Here is a 19,032-nt window from a genome sequence, read left to right as displayed (position 1 = left end):
TAATTATGAAGTATGATTGGGTAGCTGACCCTATTAGTCCGTTCTTGCAAGAGACGTTGGGATATTTCAAAGTAGCTGGCACCAACTAACTCGCGTTGGGACACCCTTGGCTGGAATTGAGTCGAGGTAGCATTCCCGACGCCAATACAGGGGCGTCGGGGAAAACGCAATACACCAACGGTACCTTATACGTGGGTAGAATTCTGTTAAACACCAATGAGGGATGGCGTCAACGTAATATCTTAATTCCAACACCGTACTTTGGCGTGGGGAATTGCATCGGAGCAAACAAAGTTTCCAGTAGTGATGGCGACACTTGCCATACAACAACAATAGAAGGTATGCTTTCCGCCATGAATATTCCTACGAACCTTTCATGGTAGATAAAATATTAACATGTGCCCGAGAGATGACAAATAACAATAATATCTATTCAAATAATAAGGTGTTACATAAGCGAGTCTGCATTGGAAAATTTGTCGATGAATGGCCAAACGTTCCTGAAGATGATGACCACCCAAACACAGTGCCGGCAAGCAAGTCATCAATTGGAGAGTTGAAGATAGTTAAAGAATAAACAAATTCATGTTCAAATGCGAGTCTCTATTTGGTTTATTAGAAGCTGCACGAATGTCTTGTTCACATATTTTTTGTTTATTATGAACAAAGTAATATTCTACCTCAATTCTAGATTTTGATTTTCTGGTAGAATTTAACAATAATTGAACTTCCAATTAGTGTAAAGCTCATCAAACTGTAGACAGACTTACGCAATTAACAAAGACTTGAAGAAAGAGTCCTGTTTTAACACAAGTTATTACAAAAGATTAAAGACACTAATTTCCTATTCCGCCAAGGACATTCATGAAATTAGAAACTTCAATCTCCATAAAACTCTTCTCCTTTCCCTAACTGCGTCTGGATTTATACTACTAATCCTACTCCAATTATCACATTGTTTCTCTATATATGCATATAACCTGCCACAACAATTAATGCTTATTACTACTTCTATCTTTCTCACTTCTTCCACCGTTCCACTTTCAGTTCTTAATTTCCACCATTGTTTTCAGTTAAACTTCCGCTAAACTTAATTTTTACAAGATGTCAAACCTCTGCAAAGATTTTTGCGAAATGTTCTCGGGTGATCCATTGCGAAAACCTCAGTTTAATAGCACAAACTTCTCCTTTAAGATTTTTCTCTGGCGTAAGTGTGTACCTCCTGGTTTCGATGAACATGACATACAGTACATCTTTCAGAGTCGCAGAAAATTCGAGGTGGAACGAGATCGATTAATAAATAATGATGCATCCAAGTCTACCATTAAAGCTATGCTTTCTACCATGTCCATCCCTGTTAAAGCATCTCTAGTGGACGAAATATTGATTTATATTAAAGAAATGACCGCCGATAATTTTCACACAAGTTTGGATATTAACATAGGGTTGTCTGTTGATACACCAGTAGAAATATTTCCTAGGGATTATGGGGTGACAGATTCATCAATTTTGGAGATAGTTAAAGTTGAAGCATCAAAAGAACCATCTATATGTGTAATTTGTTTGGAAGAAGTTGTGTTTGGATCTCTGGCCACGCGCATGCCTTGTTCACATGTTTTTCATAGTGATTGCATTGGTAACTGGCTAAACCAGAGGGAAGTTTGTCCATTATGTAGGTTTCAGCTGAACTGATTTTAGTTTAATTTAACTGCTTGAAGAAGATGCAGGATCGATCTTTCATTATGTATTTAATTAGCTAGTTTGAATGATTTTTCCACATCCTATTTTACTATTTGATTCTTGTAGAAATTAATTAAACAACTACTAATCTAATGAACATTATACAAGCTCAAATGGTCAAGTAAACTATAATGTTATTATGGTAAGTGACTCCAAGATTTGAATCCAAGAACTTAAGAAAGAGAACAAACCTCTTTGACTGCCAGACCAAAACCTGCATCTGTATCGCGTCTTGCAAGAGACGTTGGGATATTTCAAAGTAGCTGGTGCCAACCAACTCGCGTTGGGACACCCTGGGCTGGAATTGAGTCGAGGTAGCTTTCACAAAGCCAATACAGGGGTGTGGGTGGGAAAATGCAATACACCAGCGGTACCTTATACGTGGGGAGAATTCTATTAAACACCAATGAGGGATGGCGTCGACGTAATATCTTAATTCCAACGTCGCACTTTGGCGTGGGGAATTGCATTGGAGCAAACAAAGTTTCCATTATTGATGGCGACACTTGCCATACAACAACAATAAAAGGTATGTTTTCCGCCATGAATATTCCTACGAAACCAGTCATGGTAGATATAAAATATTAACATGTGCTCGAGAGATGACAAATAACAATATCTATTCAAATAATAAGGTGTTGCATATGCGAGTCTGCATTACAAAATTTGTCGATGGATTGCCGAACGTTCCTGAAGATGATGACCACCCAAACACGGTGCCTGCAAGCAAGTAAATTCATGTCCAAGCAAGTCCAGATTTTGATGTTCTAGTAGAGTTTAACTATCATTGAACCAGATAAAAGAAAAAAAAAAAAAAAAAAAAACCTAAATTGGTGTAAAGCTCAACAAACTGTAGACAAATTTATTAATTTAACAAAGACTTGAAGAAAGAGTCCTGTTTTAAGACGAGTCATTACAAAAGATAGAGACACTAATTTCCTATTCCGCCAAGGACATACATGAAATTGGGAACTTCAATCGCCATAACACTCTTCTCCTTTAGCTTCAAACTCTCTCTCTCTCCCCCTAACTGCGTCAAGATTTATACTACTAATCCTACTCCAATTATCACATTGTTTCTCTATATATGCATAACCTGCCACAACCATTAATGCTATTATTACTACGTACTTCTATCTTTCTCACTTCTTCAAGAAATCAATCTACTCTCTTCTTCCACTGTTCGACTTTCAGTTCTTAATTTTCACCATTGTTTTCAGTTAAACTTCCGTTTAACTTAATTTTTACAAGATGTCAAACCTCTACAAAGATTTTTGCATAATATTCCCGGGTGATCCATTGCGAAAACCTCAAAATGATTTCTCCTTTAAGATTTTTCTCTGGCATAAATTTGTACCTCCTGGTTTTGATGAACATGACAGTGTGCACACCCTTCAGAGTCGTAGAATCTTCGAGGTGGAACGAGATCGATTAATAAATAATGATGCGTCCAAATCTACCATTGAAGCTATGCTTTCTACCATGTCCATCCCTGTTAAAGCATCTCTAGTGGACGAAATATTGATTTTTGTTAAAGAAATGACAGACGATAATCTTTACACAAGTTTGGATATTAACATGGGGTTTTTTGTTGATACACCAGTACAGATACTTCCTAGGGATTATGGGGTGACAGATCCATCAGTTTTGGAGATAGTTAAAGTTGAAGCATTAAAAGAACCATCTATATGTATAATTTGTTTGGAAGAAGTTGTGTTTGGATCTCTGGCCACGCGCATGCCTTGTTCACATGTTTTTCATAGTGATTGCATTGGTAATTGGCTAAACGAGAGGCAAGTTTGCCCATTATGTAGGTTTCAGCTGAAGTAACGTTAGGATTTAATTCAACTGCTTGAAGAAGATGCATGATCTTTCATTATGTATTTAATTAGCTAGTTAGAATGATTTTTGCACATCCTATTTTACTATTTGATTCTTGCAGAACTTCTTTCTTTATATATCTATATATATGGTATTACTACATTGAAGTAAATAACTAATATCTTTAATCAATTGATTATTTTTTAGGGCTTTCATTATATATCCAAAAGATGGGTTAGTGTTTTTTTTTTTTTTTTGGTAACTAGAGTGTCTGGGTTAGCATTACACACATCTCAACTAATCATCGGGTTATAAACACCCTATAAGCTTAAAGGACTAGGTAAGTCATAATATTATTTTGGTCGGTGGTTCCAAGGGTTTGAACCTAAAAACTTAAGGAATGGAGCAAATCTCCATGATCGGAATAGATCTGGCCAGAAATGACCAAAATAGATATAGTCATTTCCGGTCAGATCTACGGTCATTTGGCCGTTTTTTGCCATCAATATGGTCGGAAACGGCCATGTCGGTAACTCTTAGCGATTTTTAACGATTTTCGGCAACTTCCGGCGACGGAAGGCAATGGCTCGTGGTGGTGGCTGGCGGCCGGTAGTGGCTTGGGGTGGGTGAGGGTGATTTTGTTACAAATTAAAGTTTTATATAAGTTGGGGTGTTTTAGCTAAATCTGAAATGTTGGGGGTTAAAAAAATTATTCAAAAAATAATATTATATTAATATCTTAAAATGAGGGCAATTTAGTAATTTAAATAACATACCCATCAATTTATTTATCTCAACCAAATATATTAATATAACATCACACCAATTCATTCCAACTAACCAAACACATTTCCTTAAGGGTGTGTTTTGTTCAAGGAATGTTGTATTACGGGAAAGATAGATTACCAAGGAATCTTTAAAGAAATGTTTTTGGTTGGTTGGAATAAATTGGTGGGTATGTTATAATAATATATTTGGTTGGGAGGATAAATGAGTGGGTATATTATGTAGATTACTAAATTATCCTCCTTTTTAAATAATAATAGTATTATTATTTTTTTATTCTATTATTTTTAAATTATTTCTTGTAAACCTCTATATTTGAAATTTTGCCAAAACACCCAGCCATATAAAACTTTAATTTGTAATAAAATCACCCCCACCCACTCCAAGCTATTGTTGGCAGCCGCCGTAATGGCGCACGACTAATCGGATTTGGCTAGTCGTGCGTCAGTAAGATCTTTGATCCATGGTAAAAAATGGCTAGATCTGGCCATTTCACGGCAGAAGATGTGGCCGTGAAACGGCCAGATCTAGTCGTTTCCAGCCATGGATCACAAATCCATGGTCGAAAACGTCCTTACCAACACATGACTGGCAAGATCTCATCGGTTTTGCCCCGATATGGCGACTTTCACCGGCGGCCAACGATGGTGGCTAGTGGCCGATGGTGGTCTTGGGTGACTGGGGGTATTTTGTTAACTTTTAAAATTTTTTGTGGTTGGGGTGTTTTAGCTATATTTTCAAATGTAAGGGGTCTGGGTAATTGTTATTTGGTAGACATATGAGGTCAAATGTGTCATAAGATAAAAGATTAAGGGCAAAATAGGGTCAAAATTAAGATTACTTCTGTAATCTTATATTAATACCCATTGGGAAGGTAATTTGATTACTCCCAATATTACCAACAACAAACACTATTTGATATAAAAGATCACGTAATATTTTATTACTTGACAACCAAACGAGGGAATCTTGAAAATTAAACAAAGATTACAGGATTAATCTTATATCACCTTGAACCAAACGCAACCTAAAGATTCCCAGTAATCTTCAAGGTAATAACTTTCTATTAATATAACAATCCCAATAATCCAACATTCCTTGAACCAAACACACCCTTATTGTTATTCTACATCATTACTAGTTGTTGAACTGGTAGGTTTGGGAGTTTGGTATACTGTTTTATTTATAAGGGGGCGTTTGGATCATATAATATTTTTATTATATGAGGATATTATATTAACGGAAAGATTGATCACCTTGAAGATTACTAGGATTGTTTAGAAATTGTGTTTGGTTGCTTTGAATAAATTGGTGAGTAATATGTTTGGTTGGGAGGATAAATGACTAGTTATGTTATATAAATTACTAAATTGCCCTCCTTTTTAAATATTAATATAATGGTAATTTTTTCTACTATTTTTTGAATCATTTCTTTTAACCCTCTATATTTGAAATTTTGCTAAGACACCTCGGCCATATAAAACTTTAATTTATAGTAAAATCACCCTCACCCACCCCAAGCCACTGCCGGTAACCAACCACTACCGTCGGCTGCTACTGACAGTCGACGAAATGGCGCATGACTGGCTGTATATGGCTGGCCGTGCTTTAGCAAAGCCATTTCTGGGTTTCACGGCCAGATCTATGGCCATTTCATGGACAAAGATGTGGTCGTTTCACAACCATAGATCTAGCCATGAAAAGACCAGATCTTTGGCCATGCTATTTTACAACCACATCTTTGGTCGTGAAACAACCATATAAACACTAGATCTTGTCGTTTTTTGCCATGAATCTGTGATCCATGGCCGGAAAAGGCCTTATCGGGGCACTACTAGTCAGATCCCACTGATTGTGCACCATTACGCAACTGATGTTGGTAGACGGCGGTGGTGATTAATGGGCCGGCGGTGATCTTTAGGTGGTTGGGGGTATTTTGTTAACTTTTAAACTTTTTTGTGGTTGAGGTGTTTTAGCTAATTTCTCAAATGTAGGGGGGTTGGGTAATTGTTATTTGATAGACATTTGAAGGCAATTGTATCTAAAATGGTATTTAATTAAGGGTGAAATATGTAAAAAAAAAATAAGATTACCTAGTAATGTTTTAATTCCGCAAGGGGCGGTTTATTGGATTACCCCTAATATTACCAACATTAAACACTATTTCTATTTGCAATAAAAGATTCTTGTAATATTTTTTTACTTGTAAACCAAATACCGGAGTATATAAGATTACCTCCGTTATCTTATATACCCTCGATCCAAACCTCCCGAAGAGTATTAACAAAACTAATAAAAGCATAATTATTATTTGCTTAATATAATAAATAAAACTATTATCTATAGTCACCATTTTCATATAAGTGTTTCTAATGATGTTACGAATTCCTAAGAAGATTTATTTTTGAGGTTATCAGATCATTTGAGAGGTGGGTTGGTGTTTGATCTTTAAATCATGGTTTTAAAACCTGGCCGATTGAACCGAGACTTGGAGACTTCATCAGGTTAGGTTATAAATTTTACTATTTATCTTAAACCCTAAAAATTAGGACGATGATCGGCAACCAATGGGTGGTGGAATGTTGGGGCTTTTGAAGAGGAATGACTGGTAAGTTGAATGGTGATGACAAAGTTGATTTTCGGTGAGTGAACTGATTGAAAATCATAGAAATAAATCAGCGGCATCAACCTACTATTGTTGTTAATTGGTGAGGCAAATAAGGGTGGGGTGAGATGAGTTTTGGTCAGGAGGCTGAGGGGAGAGTTTTTGTGGTAATGGGGTGTGTTTTCGACGCCAGAAAAAGGCCCTATTTGGCCTAGGTTGTCAACGCCGGTAGTGTAATTTGGGTGTTTGTGTAGGATTTCAAACTTGTAGGGCTTATGTGTAATTTTTAAGGGTGTTTTTGCTGGATTTCAAACCTTTTTATATGTTGACGTCACCCAGTTTGACTCGCTAGTCAAACCGGTTCAACCAGTCAACCCGAAACCCGACCATTTTGTCGGGTTTCACTTGGGGTCGGGTTTTAAAACCTTGCTTTAAATGATAACTAATCCGAATTCAAATTATATCTTTAAATTTTATTTAAACCAAAGTAGTTTTTGCCCCCTCATTACTTACTCTCTAATTGAGTATTCTTGTTAAAAGAAAATTATAAAAAATGAGAGGTGCACAAATAATTAAAATGAATAACAACTTTCTGTTTCTATGACTAAGATATTAAATACATGAAATTTTTTATAATTAATTAGGAAACAGAAATTAAATATTCTGAATTATAAGGATAGTTAACAATTAAATACAAACAATGATGACATAGCAAGAACGATGAAGAGACTACTAAAATGCCCTTAATATGTTGCATTTGAGCTTGAATAGACAGAATTCATGATAGATTCAATTATTCATATTACTGGCAATTTAACTAATTTTCTCGTAATTTTGAAATTGAGGACCAGATAAGCTTCTCAGTGGATACCTCTATTAGAGTCTATGGGAACTTGAATTCAAGAGTTCATAAAATCTTTTTTTACTATTTTACTCTCAAACCACCCAATGGTGGTTGTCTTCTTCTATCGTTTAACTATCACTTAACCAGAGAAAAAAAAAAAAAAAAAATTCTAACTTAATGATTTAACAAAAACTTGAAGAGGAAGAGTTTTCTTGTAACACAAAGTCATTACAAAGATTAAAGATACTAATTTCCCAGTCCGCTGAGGACATCATAAATTTAGAAACTTCAACCACCATAAACAACTCCTCTTTTAGCTTCAAAGTCACTCTCTTCCTAACGCCGTCTGGATTTGTATATATTCCTAATCCTACTTCAATTATCACATTTAATTACTTAACGGGTTTCTCTATATATTCATTCTTGTTACCTTCCCCAACAGCGACATTACTATCTTCTTTCCTTCTCCCTTCTTCAAGAAATCAATCTGATCTCTTCTTTCACTTTCCACTCTCACTTCTTCAACAGGTAAGTCTTTTCCATCATGTCTACTGTTGTTTTTCGCTGTAACATTTATGAGCCTCAAGATTTCGTACCTGATGATGACAGTTTCTCAGATGAAACCTCCTTCTTAATTGATTTTTTATACGCCATTGACAACTTAACCATATACACAAACCTGGTGCTGTCACAGCAACATTTATTGCATGACAGATCAACATGGTCTGCAATATCTTCCAAGCTCTCAGAGATGAACGTACCCTTTTACGCTCATTCTGATATGATATTCAGGATTATTGACTACGCACGTTCAATTGTCAGCCAAGACTTGAATGTTATTCCTCTAGTTGTGATCATCAAGGCTGAAATTTGTGAAGAAGATGCGATTTCTGACGCTGCTACAAGATCCATCAACGATCAAGTTGTCCATCCGGTGCCGGCAAGTCAGTCTTCAATCGAGGCGCTCAAAAGAACTAAAATTGTAGGGTTTTCAAAGCAGTGTGTGATATGTTTGGAGGAGATTTCCATTGGATCAGAAGCTACATGCATGCCTTGCTCTCATGTGTATCATCAAGACTGCATTGTGAATTGGTTGGAGAAGAGTAATCTTTGCCCGTTATGCCGGTTTCAAATGCCTTCGTCTACCGAGAATAGTCTTTCAAGTTTAACCTTTAGTTAATTTGTAATTTGTTGATCAAGTTAGTTGATCAAGAGTAGCATTTGATAATACAAAAGCTGAGATTGTTTTGCACAGTTTTGAAATTCTCTTTTCTAAATTAATCAGGAACTTCTTCCTTCTTCAAAACCCCTTTGGGTTAGCTTGTTGATCAAGCAGGTTTGCTTCTTTTCTTAAGTTCTTGGATTTAAATATTGGGGTTACCTATCACAATAACATTGTAGCTTACCTGGTCCTTTGGACTTGTAGGGTGTTCAATGGACCTTGAAGATTAATTGAGGTGCGTGCAAACTGACCCGGATACCCCAGTTATCGAAAAAAAGAGAAAAAAAAACTTTACTTCATGAGGCTTGTAGGGTGTTCAATGAACCTCAAGGATTAATTAAGGTACGCGCAAACTAAGTTAGACGTCTCGATTACCCAAAAAAAGAAAAAAGGAAAAAGAAAAAAAATTTCTTCTTTATTTATGAAGTAAATAACGCAATTGGTTACAAGTTTAAAAGTTAGATAAATAATCTTATGGGAAGTAAAAACTCAGCATTCTAGCGCTTACTTACAGACATTCTACTCATCATAATTTGTGACCAAACTAGTTGTTGAACAAGTAGATATATGTAAGTTTGGTGTAATATTTTTATAAGAGTATTAACAAAACCAATCAAACCAGAATATATTCTTTGCTTGTGTAGTGGAAGGTCCATTCATTTATTTAACCCACCTAAAGATATTTGGCATACCTAACCTTTTGATTTGAAACATAAGGTGGCCTTGGGGACCCATAGCCCATAGATCCTTCTTTTGGAACCACCAAGACCTCTGAATTTCAGCTCTCCTGCTTTTACAAAGCATCACTTTAGATGGCATCAAAGCCAAGGCTGCGCATGAAAAGATGCTTGCATATTTTCAAACCCTTTGTGATATCAGAAAAATGTGTAACTTGTTGGAAAATAGGTAGGTTACTGAAGATAGAGGCAGAGCTTTCAGGTAGAAAAACCTCTTTTATGTATTAAAGAACTTTGTCTTGTTAGATAACTCTCTTGACTGATGTATCAAAACACAGAAATAATGACTTTCAATTAACTTCATGAATCTCACCTATTGAATTATTGATATTCGAACAACTAGATTGGAGGCAAATATACAGCAGAACTTGCATCAAGGGGAAATTTCAATTCATCGAATACCAAAAACAGAAGTAGCATCAGAACCTATTTTTGGCTAAGCCAGCAAAATTAAAGAAAAAAAATTGTTATAAATGCACCATGTACCTAGGTTTATACGAATAGCTAATTAGCAGTGAACCTATAAACCATAACATGCTCATAAGTCTCTCCAGGATGTACAATCTGAGAAGGGAAATTGGGATGATTCACTGAATCTGGGAATCCTTGAGTCTCCAAGCAAAGTCCTGCATAATTTGAGTAAACAAATCCACCTTTCCCCTTCAGATGCCCCAACATGTTACTTGTATAAAACTGTACACCAGGCTGATTAGTCCACAGCTCCATTTTCCTCCCTGACACATTTTCCTTCACCACAGCTACCCTTTTTAGGTGGTTAGGATATGGATTGTCTAGCACATAGTTAATGTCATATCCACCAGGTAGCTCCTTGAATTTGCTACCGATCTCACGAGCATCGAGGAAATCATAGGGAGTTCCTTTAACAGGAGTAATTTTACCAGTTGGAATGAGATCATCATCAACTGGGGTGATATGTGATCCAAAGAGTTGGATTTTGTGTGAAAAAATGTCACCGCTGTCATGGCCACCAAGATTCCAGTAAGTATGCAGGGCTAAATTCACTGGAGTGGGTTTGTTGAGTGCCTTAGCTTTCATGTTAACAGCTAACTTGTTTGATTCTATGAACATGTAAGTCACTGAAACAGCAACATCACCAGGAAAACCTGTAAAATTTATCAAAAAAACCCCGAATTATAACAAGATTTAGAAATGTCCATGGATCGATCATAGATTTTTAATTAAAATTGTTTTCACCTTGTTCACCATCAAAGCTCTCATAAGTGAAAGTTATGTGGCTATCTTCTTTGTAACTCTCTACTGTCCATATAACATCACTAAATCCTCTGCGTCCTCCTGATATATTTAACAAAAATGAATTGAAAATCGAAATAAATATAATGATATTCAGAAAATAATTGAATTAATGAATATAACTGTAAAAATACCATGAAGCAAGTTATCTCCATCATTATTAACCAGTTGATAGCGAGTGCCATTCAAAGTAAATTGAGCCTTTCCAATTCTGTTGGCTACACGTCCAACAATGGCTCCAAAGTAACATGTATCATTCTGCCAAAATAATATAATTTACTGGCTCTAATTAGACATATTGTTGCTAGATTAAACTTAAAATCTGTTCCGATCTCAACCCAAGTCATTAGATTAATTGAAGAGTATCAAACCTTGTAGTCCTCAAGTGAATCAAATGCCAGAGCAACATCGGCTAACTTTCCTGATATATAATATAAAAAAAGCAAATGAAAAGATCAGCAAACTTAATCATGCTGTTAACAAAATTAAAGCAAAATATGCAGTAAAAAACAGACCATTTTTATCAGGTACGATGACAGAAAGCATAGTAGCACCATAGTTAGTGAACTTCAAAGAGAAATCTCCTCTCTTGAGTTGATAAACACCAACTTTCTCACAGCTGTTGGCACCAGCAAAAGCCAAAGCCAGCAACACAAAACTACAAAACAAATGTAACTTGGCCATTGTATGTATCTTAGCCATTGTAAATGAGCATGGATATATATATAATATAAATGTACAGAGAGAGTTGGAAGAGGATAAGGATGTAATATAGAAAAGATAGGAAAGAGAAGATGTTTAAACAAAAAGTACGAGTCTTTTGATATGATAAATTTTGAAAAGGTAAACCTTATTATGTGTCACTACCGAATTTTGTTGTTCTTTCCTTCTCTATCTTCTTATTTAGATGAGAATAATTTAATATTATATTAATGAATTATTCAATACTAAATATTCTCTTCTAGGTAACAACTATTTCTTAATTTATTTGCTTCAATGAAATGGAAATTGTTATGGGTTTTAATTATGTAAACTTTTCTATAAACTTTATATATATATAAACCGGTATTTTTAATGTGATTGGTTGATTTTGAATTGCAGATAACTTAATAATTAATAGATGATTAATTAATCATCATACAAAGTTTACGGTGTCATTTTATAGTAATAATTTGTATGATTGTTTTATATATATATATATATATATAATATATATATATATATATATTATATATATATATATAATAACTTATCTCTTAAAAACATCTAAATAATATTTAATTAGGAAAAAAATCAATTCGATCTCTCAGACTACAAGGAAATAATTACTAATGGGATAGATTGGATTTTTTCTTCAAATTTTGCTGCCCAATTACGTATTGAAGGATAAGTATCTTCTATTTAATATTTTATCATCTGACTCTGAAATTCAGAGTTTGACACAAGACTTTTATGATTTCATGGTCATCGTAGAAGCTCTGATACAAATTTGTCAAAACATCAGTTTGAATTTGGTTTAGTTGTTTTTCCATGGTTTAACAATTTCTTCAGGGCTAAGAATATTCAAACTCTCATGGTTGATACAGGTCTAGGCAACCATTTGTTTGGGTTGTAAATTTGACAATATCCTGTCAACACCAAGAATATATACACCAAATGAATACGAACAAATATTGCTAGATGAAATTGGCAACTAATCACAAAGATTTCCATCATATTTGTTATTACATTTTCAAACCTACAATTTCAAGAATGTACAAGCCACTAGAGTAATGCTGTCATCCCAAAAACTGATATGATCCATACTATGAAGCAGCTCAAGATAATCTAATATTATGTGACAAATCAGACAGATCGTTAAACGCCTGGGCGCTGCGTGCAACCTTGATGAAGACATCCTCCAGAGTGGTATCAGCCAACCCCAAGCAAAAACGGTGAACCTGCGCTTGGCATCCCAACAGCTTGGAATACATCTGCAATCCGAACTTCATGTTTCGGAAGTCAAACTTTTGGGTTCCAGATATTTGGTATATCTTAGTAGCGCTTGGGGAGAGATGCTTTATCATACTCTCCACTTCTGCCTCATGATCCGCGGATGTTGTCATTGTGAACCATATGATCCTCCATATCTAGCCCTTAACTGTCAAATACCTATTATTTCGAAGTCAGTACCATGAATGAATAAACTATTTGTTTAATAATTAAAGCGAAAACCGCTCTCAAATAACACAGAAGACTATCTAGTAAGCTCAAAGTCCTAAGGAATAAACTGGCACTGTGGATTTTCAGTGTCATAAAACTTCATGCAATAATGAGCTGCAACTTGAGAACCATATTGAAAAAGTCTCCAATTCGTAAGTCAGCTCATCATGCAAAAGACGTTCCATTCTATGAGTTGTACCTACAAATACAATAGATTGTTTTAGTATCCTCTTTTGGGTTTCCAGCATTGCAAGCTGCCATCTACAAAAATTCCTACGGTCACATAGGGCCTCTGCCTCCTCCATAGAATGGGCTGAAAACTCAAGCAAGTTTATCAATTATACTGATGGGAAAATCTTCTAGTTCTGCTGTCAACATATATGATGAAGAGTGACAACCTAACTAGCGTCCATGAACTATAAAAGAAAGGGAGATAGACTTATGTTTTGATGATTGTAAATGGGTGTTTGTGTGGTGTGAGAGAGAGAGAGAGAGAGAGTACTGGTGAGAATAATTGCACGGCCTTGTTTTGCACGCTTCACAACATCCATAAATATTCCTTGAAGCTGGGTCTAGTCCGGTACTGGGCTCATCCATATAACAACCTTGTGAAATTTTGAATGATTAGCCAAGTAGCGTTGTAGATACAATTATCCAAGAGTTCTCAGTCTTACAAAAACATTGAAGGAGACGTGACATACTTTGGGATCCCCTATCATTGAATGGCAACACTCAGCCTCCTCTTCATACCTCCACTGTATTTCCCAGCTTTTTTGTCGGCAACCCCCTCATGAAACAGGTTACACTCTTGAGGGATTCTTCTACTGCCTACGGAAACAAATAGGAACAGAGAAGAGAGTAAAAGTTATTACTTGGTGAACATTGCTAGCAAAAGAGTATTGCCTTTTATCTTCATCCCCACCTCCAACATAAGATTGATCTTTGCGTTAAATTTTGATGGAGCGCTAGACAGATATATGCAAAGATGCAGATTTACTTTCGGATTAACTCCCACATACTTCTTTGGTACAAATTTACTGTACTATAACTGCTCCTTGTTTCTAAACCATAATAGTTTAGATTATTTAAAATTATTCAACTTCCATAGGGAAAGCACAAAAATAGAAGAAGTACAGGTTTATATTAAATTCCAACTACAAATCCTGATGCAAGTACCAGTTATCCAAAAATAAAGGTCAAAGTAAATGATAAAACGGACTTACTTGTTTCAAGGCAGAACCTTTGAGGTCTTAAGTCTGCCGTAAAATAGTAAGTGCTCTCTTCCTGTTAGGTTTTCCCACAGCAGGCTAAATTGTCCAGTAAATGCAATGAAATGTCAAAATATTTCAACATTTGTACAGGATGATAAGAATTCTTCTGCATAGAAGGAAAAGATTTCTAGCTTACTCTTCCTGAGGGCATACACCAATGCTGGTATATATTGTATCCATTTCAGTCTGTATGTCAAAACCCTGAACAAATGCTGCTCCAGAGGTTGGCTTTGTGATCCCAATCATCTGTTACAAAAAATAAATCTTCAATTTTGCAGAAGCACAGCAAATATTTATTTCTGAAGATGCAAGAAGAGTCCACAACAAGCAAAACTTCTCCAATAAAGTAGATACACACTTCTAGAAGCAATTAAGTGGCTAAGAATGTTTTGACAGTAAACAGCTCTGTATAGAACCAAAAGATTTTTTATGCTTACAGAAGCCCATTCTGAGATTTTTCCATTATTTCAGTATTTCTCCTTATTTCTGGGTCCTAAGAGCCTTGCCCTGTATTTGGTCCCAAAGAGTAGTAAAGGGAATATCCAACCATGTTTATCTTGGGGAGCACAAAGTGTATATTATACTTACCATACCATAAAAAAGGTTTTGCCAGCGCCATTAGGACCAAGCATGCCAAAACACTCCCCTGAAGGTAAAGCAAGAGATACCCTTTTACTGCCAATTTTTCAGGATTACCATCCCTTCCAGGGTATATCTTTCTAAGGTTATCAACGATGACTGCATAGCTTGTGCTAGGTTCAAGCAGCAACTGCTCACCTTCTCTCTCTGGACAGTAAAAGATGAGCAAAATTAGAATTATAGAAGAACTGGCGATCACACCAATGAAGACCCAAAATAAGAAATTGATAGATTTATATAAGTATAAGCAGCAAAATTTTGTTACTGATACTAGGCCCCCCACAGCATTTACAAGCAGTAGAACCACACTAGAGCCCATCAACAAATTTCTTATTCCATAATAAATTACAGCAAAATTTCTGTTTCGAATATTTAAGGGGAGAAGCATTTGATGTGGAACAAACCCTAAGATAGAGCGAAAAAAATCATGGAATTGCTTTTTAGAGTTGATAGTTTAAATCTTTTCTGATGGATCACTACTTCAGACAATATGTTTACTTTGTGGATGCAAAAGATAAATCAATGTTTTTTGACAGAACAACTTGCTGGTCCATATATCAAGGACTTATCAACACTCTTCAGAAACCTGTACCAGTAAAGGAGATAAAGTAACTCAACAAGAAACAAGAAAAGCTACCTCCTGAACGACATCAGGTTTGTCTATTTCAACAAAGACTTTAGATCCCTGCCTCCCAAAGCAGCCTCTGAGTAGATGAATGAGGTTTCTTCTTAAAGTTTTGCAAGAAAAACATAGGACCTTTTGCACTTCCAGATGACACATTTTATCTATATAATAAGCGATGCAAGCACCACCACCCACTCAATCAAACTGATAATCAAGATCTCTCTCATCCCATTTCTCTGTCAGCCAAATCTGCCCACCTCATACCATCAATCCCCATGTAGTGACCCCTAAAGGAATATTGCCAAATTCATATAACCCACGATAAAGAGAGAAGCCAGGATATAACTCCATTACAATGACCAGCCTCCTACAGAAAGAGAAATATCACATGACGAGTGATACCATTCATGTTCAAACAAACAGAAAACAGACGAGAGAATAACTTCATTTTGCATTTTAACTTACTTGAAATGATTGATCTTGAACAAAGACCTGAAAAGAAAGGAACCCAAGAGGCCAGTTCCAAAAATGCATATGTATCCGACAACTGCACTCATTCAAATTTTCATTCACAGAATGAAAATTATTTCACAGATAACAACAAAATTGAATTTAACCCTACTCTAATATATAAAAAGTTTGCACAAACCTGCAGCGGTCTTCACATTTGAAAACAGCACAGCTAATGAAGGCCAGAGAAATTTGCAGGTTTATATAGATAAAATAAAACACAAACTGGATGCTGTATAATTGAGTGTGAAGAATCTCAACCCTGCAAGTCAATCACATGAAATTAATTGACTCAAAGATGAAACAAATATATAATTGCTAGCTGGATCGTTACCTATGACTGAGCCAATATCACAAAGCATAGCATGTACCTGCTGATATGACAAAAAATAAGCATGAAATCATCCAATAAGGTCCATCACCCAGTCCATGCATTTTCATCATAATCCAGTTTCTGCTGTTTCTCATATACCAAGCTGTCAAGACCACCTACAGGAAGAAATTATATGAGCATTTAACTTGAGAAACTATCAGATACAACATTAAACACCTATGAGATGGTGTAACTGAATTTAAATCTTTGACATGTAAGGAGCTGTAAAACTGAGATCAACATAGTTTAAATTTTCTTGTTGGCCCTTACTTATGAGCTTAAGCCTCTAGTTTAGTAATAAGTAAGAATGATTCAAGCCAGGTTGACCAAGTGGTCTTATTTGAATTCTTCCTATTACTTGAATTATATATTTTGAGTAATACTACACTTACAAAGATCTCCATACAAAGTGATGTGACAAAAATGAATGAATAGTAATTTAATGAGTTTGACTTTTTGTTTACTTCCATTCATTTTTGGCCACTCACTTTATATGGAAATCTTTGTAAAATTTCTTTGTAAGTATAATATTATTGTATTATGTTTTCTTGTCATCATACATGAGTTGTATGGATCCACATGCCTTACAAACTTGAGGGCATGCTAAGTTTAAATATTAATAGGTTTCTTACCTATCAAGTTAAGCTTTTTGTAAATGATAACTTAAAAGAACAATTCTACTAGATACATTCATTTGAAGTATTTTTATATGAATGTATTACACTGTTCTGATAGTACTTATTACTATAGCATTCCTATAGGATTGTTTGAATTTACAATACAAATAATTCAAATTATGATCATCACTACACAGAAAGGATCATCAAATTACTTTACATTTATAATCAAGTGTGATTACTCAGAAAAATCTTTATTAGTTTATGGTCTTTAACAGAACAGCCAAGAAACATTGATACGTCAGATACTAACAAATATCCACTTGATCTAGCCTTAACACTTATGATCCCTAAAGAAAAATATGTCCTTATACAAATGAACTGTTTCATACTTACAGGAATAGCTGTAGGACAACCCATGTAAAGACAGGTGCCGATAATAGATGACAAATCCACCCTTCTGGGTTTCGGTTTTGGGCATTTCTTGACAAATTCAAAAAGCATTTGTGCACAGGCCCTAGCAGAGTGCGAAGGTAGGCATTCGATACCTAAAATACAAGAATCTTACATGTCAGTGAATTATTTTTGATTGTTTCATGCAAATGAATAGATGATAATCTGAACCCTGAAGGTGGGTAAAGAAATAGGTTGAATAGAAAAGCAGAATACAAAATAATCTGAATCCTGAAAGTGGAATAGAAGAGGAAGAATAAAGAAAAATTATTGTTTACAAGTACAGCCAAACAGTGTCAAATTCATACTCCCCACGTAGAAGTCCAACAATGTGCAACATTGATGGACCCGAAATACACAGCTGGTACTCACGTAGGACAGGCAAGGGAAGGCAAGGGCAAAAGCGGTAAATCACCAAAGACAGGTGTCCTGTTAGTTAGGATTTAGTGTCAGAATAAAGGAGTAGTGGTACCACAGAGGAAGATATCGTTTTTGTTGTTTCATGAATTGAGAGTGGGAGGTGCTGGCCCTCGAAGACCAGCTGGTGTTTTTTTGTTTACTGTTTCATTCAAACAACCTATTGTTTCCTTAACTCTTTATCATTATCAATATAGCATTTTCCATTATTTTGAGCTGTGGTTGGATTTGATACTGGAATATTGCTGAACGTGTGCTTGGTTATATTTTATTGTTGCATTTGAGTTGTGTGTGTTGCGTGTAAGTTGAGAAGAGATCTGTGACGGTGTTGGGTTTCATCAACTGGTATCAGAGCACACGGTGCTGGGGTATGGTTGGCACTCGAATGGAGGGCAGGATCGAAGGTGTTGAAAAGGAGGTAACGGTGGTTCAGAGGGATGTAGCCAAGGTGACAGAAACAGTGAACTCGATGAGAGAGATTCTGATGGATATGCAAAACTGGATGAGAAGGAAAGATGAGGAAGAGGAAGAACGACGTAGAAACGTGTCTGACGAAACCAATCCAGACAGAGGAGGCCGAACTGGACAACGACATTTCAGGGAACAAGGAGGCTCAGGGGAGGACCACGGTGGCGAAGGGTCAAACCAAGACAGATAGGGGTGGCATCGCCGAGACTGGGGAGGCCAAAAACTGGAGCTTCCTCTCTTCTCCGGCGAGGATCCATACGGGTGGATCTTCCGAGTGGAAAGGTATTTTGCGATCAACCAGGTAGTCGACGAGCACAGAGTTTCGTCAACTGCCCTTTGATGGAAGGCGAAGCACTCCACTAGTACCAGTGGACAGAGTCCCGAATGACGCCGATGTCCTGGCCAACCTTCAAAGTGGCATTGCTGCAGC

At 36.0% G+C, this 19,032-nt stretch overlaps 4 protein-coding genes and 1 pseudogene across 4 annotated transcripts; 3 read left to right on the top strand and 2 right to left on the bottom strand.

Moving 5' to 3' along the window:
* Positions 1 to 1,104: 1,104 nt before the first annotated feature.
* Positions 1,105 to 1,692, top strand: LOC116127502 (E3 ubiquitin-protein ligase RDUF1-like). The gene has a single exon (XM_031413165.1). It carries the CDS (start codon positions 1,105 to 1,107, stop codon positions 1,690 to 1,692), a length of 588 nt encoding a protein of 195 aa, XP_031269025.1.
* A 1,299-nt stretch (positions 1,693 to 2,991) lies between these two features.
* On the top strand, positions 2,992 to 3,570 carry LOC116127501 (E3 ubiquitin-protein ligase Praja-1-like). The gene has a single exon (XM_031413164.1). The coding sequence runs from the start codon at positions 2,992 to 2,994 to the stop codon at positions 3,568 to 3,570; it is 579 nt and encodes a 192-aa protein (XP_031269024.1).
* A 4,770-nt stretch (positions 3,571 to 8,340) lies between these two features.
* On the top strand, positions 8,341 to 8,976 carry LOC116127499 (RING-H2 finger protein ATL78-like). The gene has a single exon (XM_031413162.1). It carries the CDS (start codon positions 8,341 to 8,343, stop codon positions 8,974 to 8,976), a length of 636 nt encoding a protein of 211 aa, XP_031269022.1.
* A 1,039-nt stretch (positions 8,977 to 10,015) lies between these two features.
* On the bottom strand, positions 10,016 to 11,782 carry LOC116127644 (aldose 1-epimerase). Its single transcript, XM_031413290.1, has 5 exons — positions 11,543 to 11,782; positions 11,399 to 11,448; positions 11,162 to 11,285; positions 10,971 to 11,069; positions 10,016 to 10,879 (listed from the first exon to the last, which is right to left on the bottom strand). The coding sequence occupies exons 1-5, from the start codon at positions 11,727 to 11,729 to the stop codon at positions 10,260 to 10,262; spliced, it is 1,080 nt and encodes a 359-aa protein (XP_031269150.1). The 5' UTR covers positions 11,730 to 11,782; the 3' UTR covers positions 10,016 to 10,259.
* Positions 11,783 to 12,684: 902 nt separating this feature from the next.
* Positions 12,685 to 17,869, bottom strand: LOC116127600 (annotated as a pseudogene).
* Between the last annotated feature and the right edge of the window lie 1,163 nt (positions 17,870 to 19,032).

The sequence above is a fragment of the Pistacia vera genome, unplaced genomic scaffold (genome assembly GCF_008641045.1).
Source record: "Pistacia vera cultivar Batoury unplaced genomic scaffold, PisVer_v2 Contig192, whole genome shotgun sequence".
Lineage (NCBI taxonomy): Eukaryota > Viridiplantae > Streptophyta > Magnoliopsida > Sapindales > Anacardiaceae > Pistacia > Pistacia vera.
Note: the sequence above shows the minus strand (reverse complement) of the source record. Positions and strands in the feature narration are given on the sequence as shown.

Coding starts and splice junctions, on each gene's coding strand:
- LOC116127502 (XM_031413165.1), top strand. CDS start 1,105: ATGTCAAACCTCTGCAAAGATTTTTGCGAAATGTTCTCGGGTGATCCA.
- LOC116127501 (XM_031413164.1), top strand. CDS start 2,992: ATGTCAAACCTCTACAAAGATTTTTGCATAATATTCCCGGGTGATCCA.
- LOC116127499 (XM_031413162.1), top strand. CDS start 8,341: ATGTCTACTGTTGTTTTTCGCTGTAACATTTATGAGCCTCAAGATTTC.
- LOC116127644 (XM_031413290.1), bottom strand. CDS start 11,729: ATGGCTAAGATACATACAATGGCCAAGTTACATTTGTTTTGTAGTTTT. Junction 11,070..11,161: donor TGGAGATAACTTGCTTCATG/GTATTTTTACAG, acceptor TAAATATATCAG/GAGGACGCAGAGGATTTAGT. Junction 10,880..10,970: donor GAGCTTTGATGGTGAACAAG/GTGAAAACAATT, acceptor TAAATTTTACAG/GTTTTCCTGGTGATGTTGCT.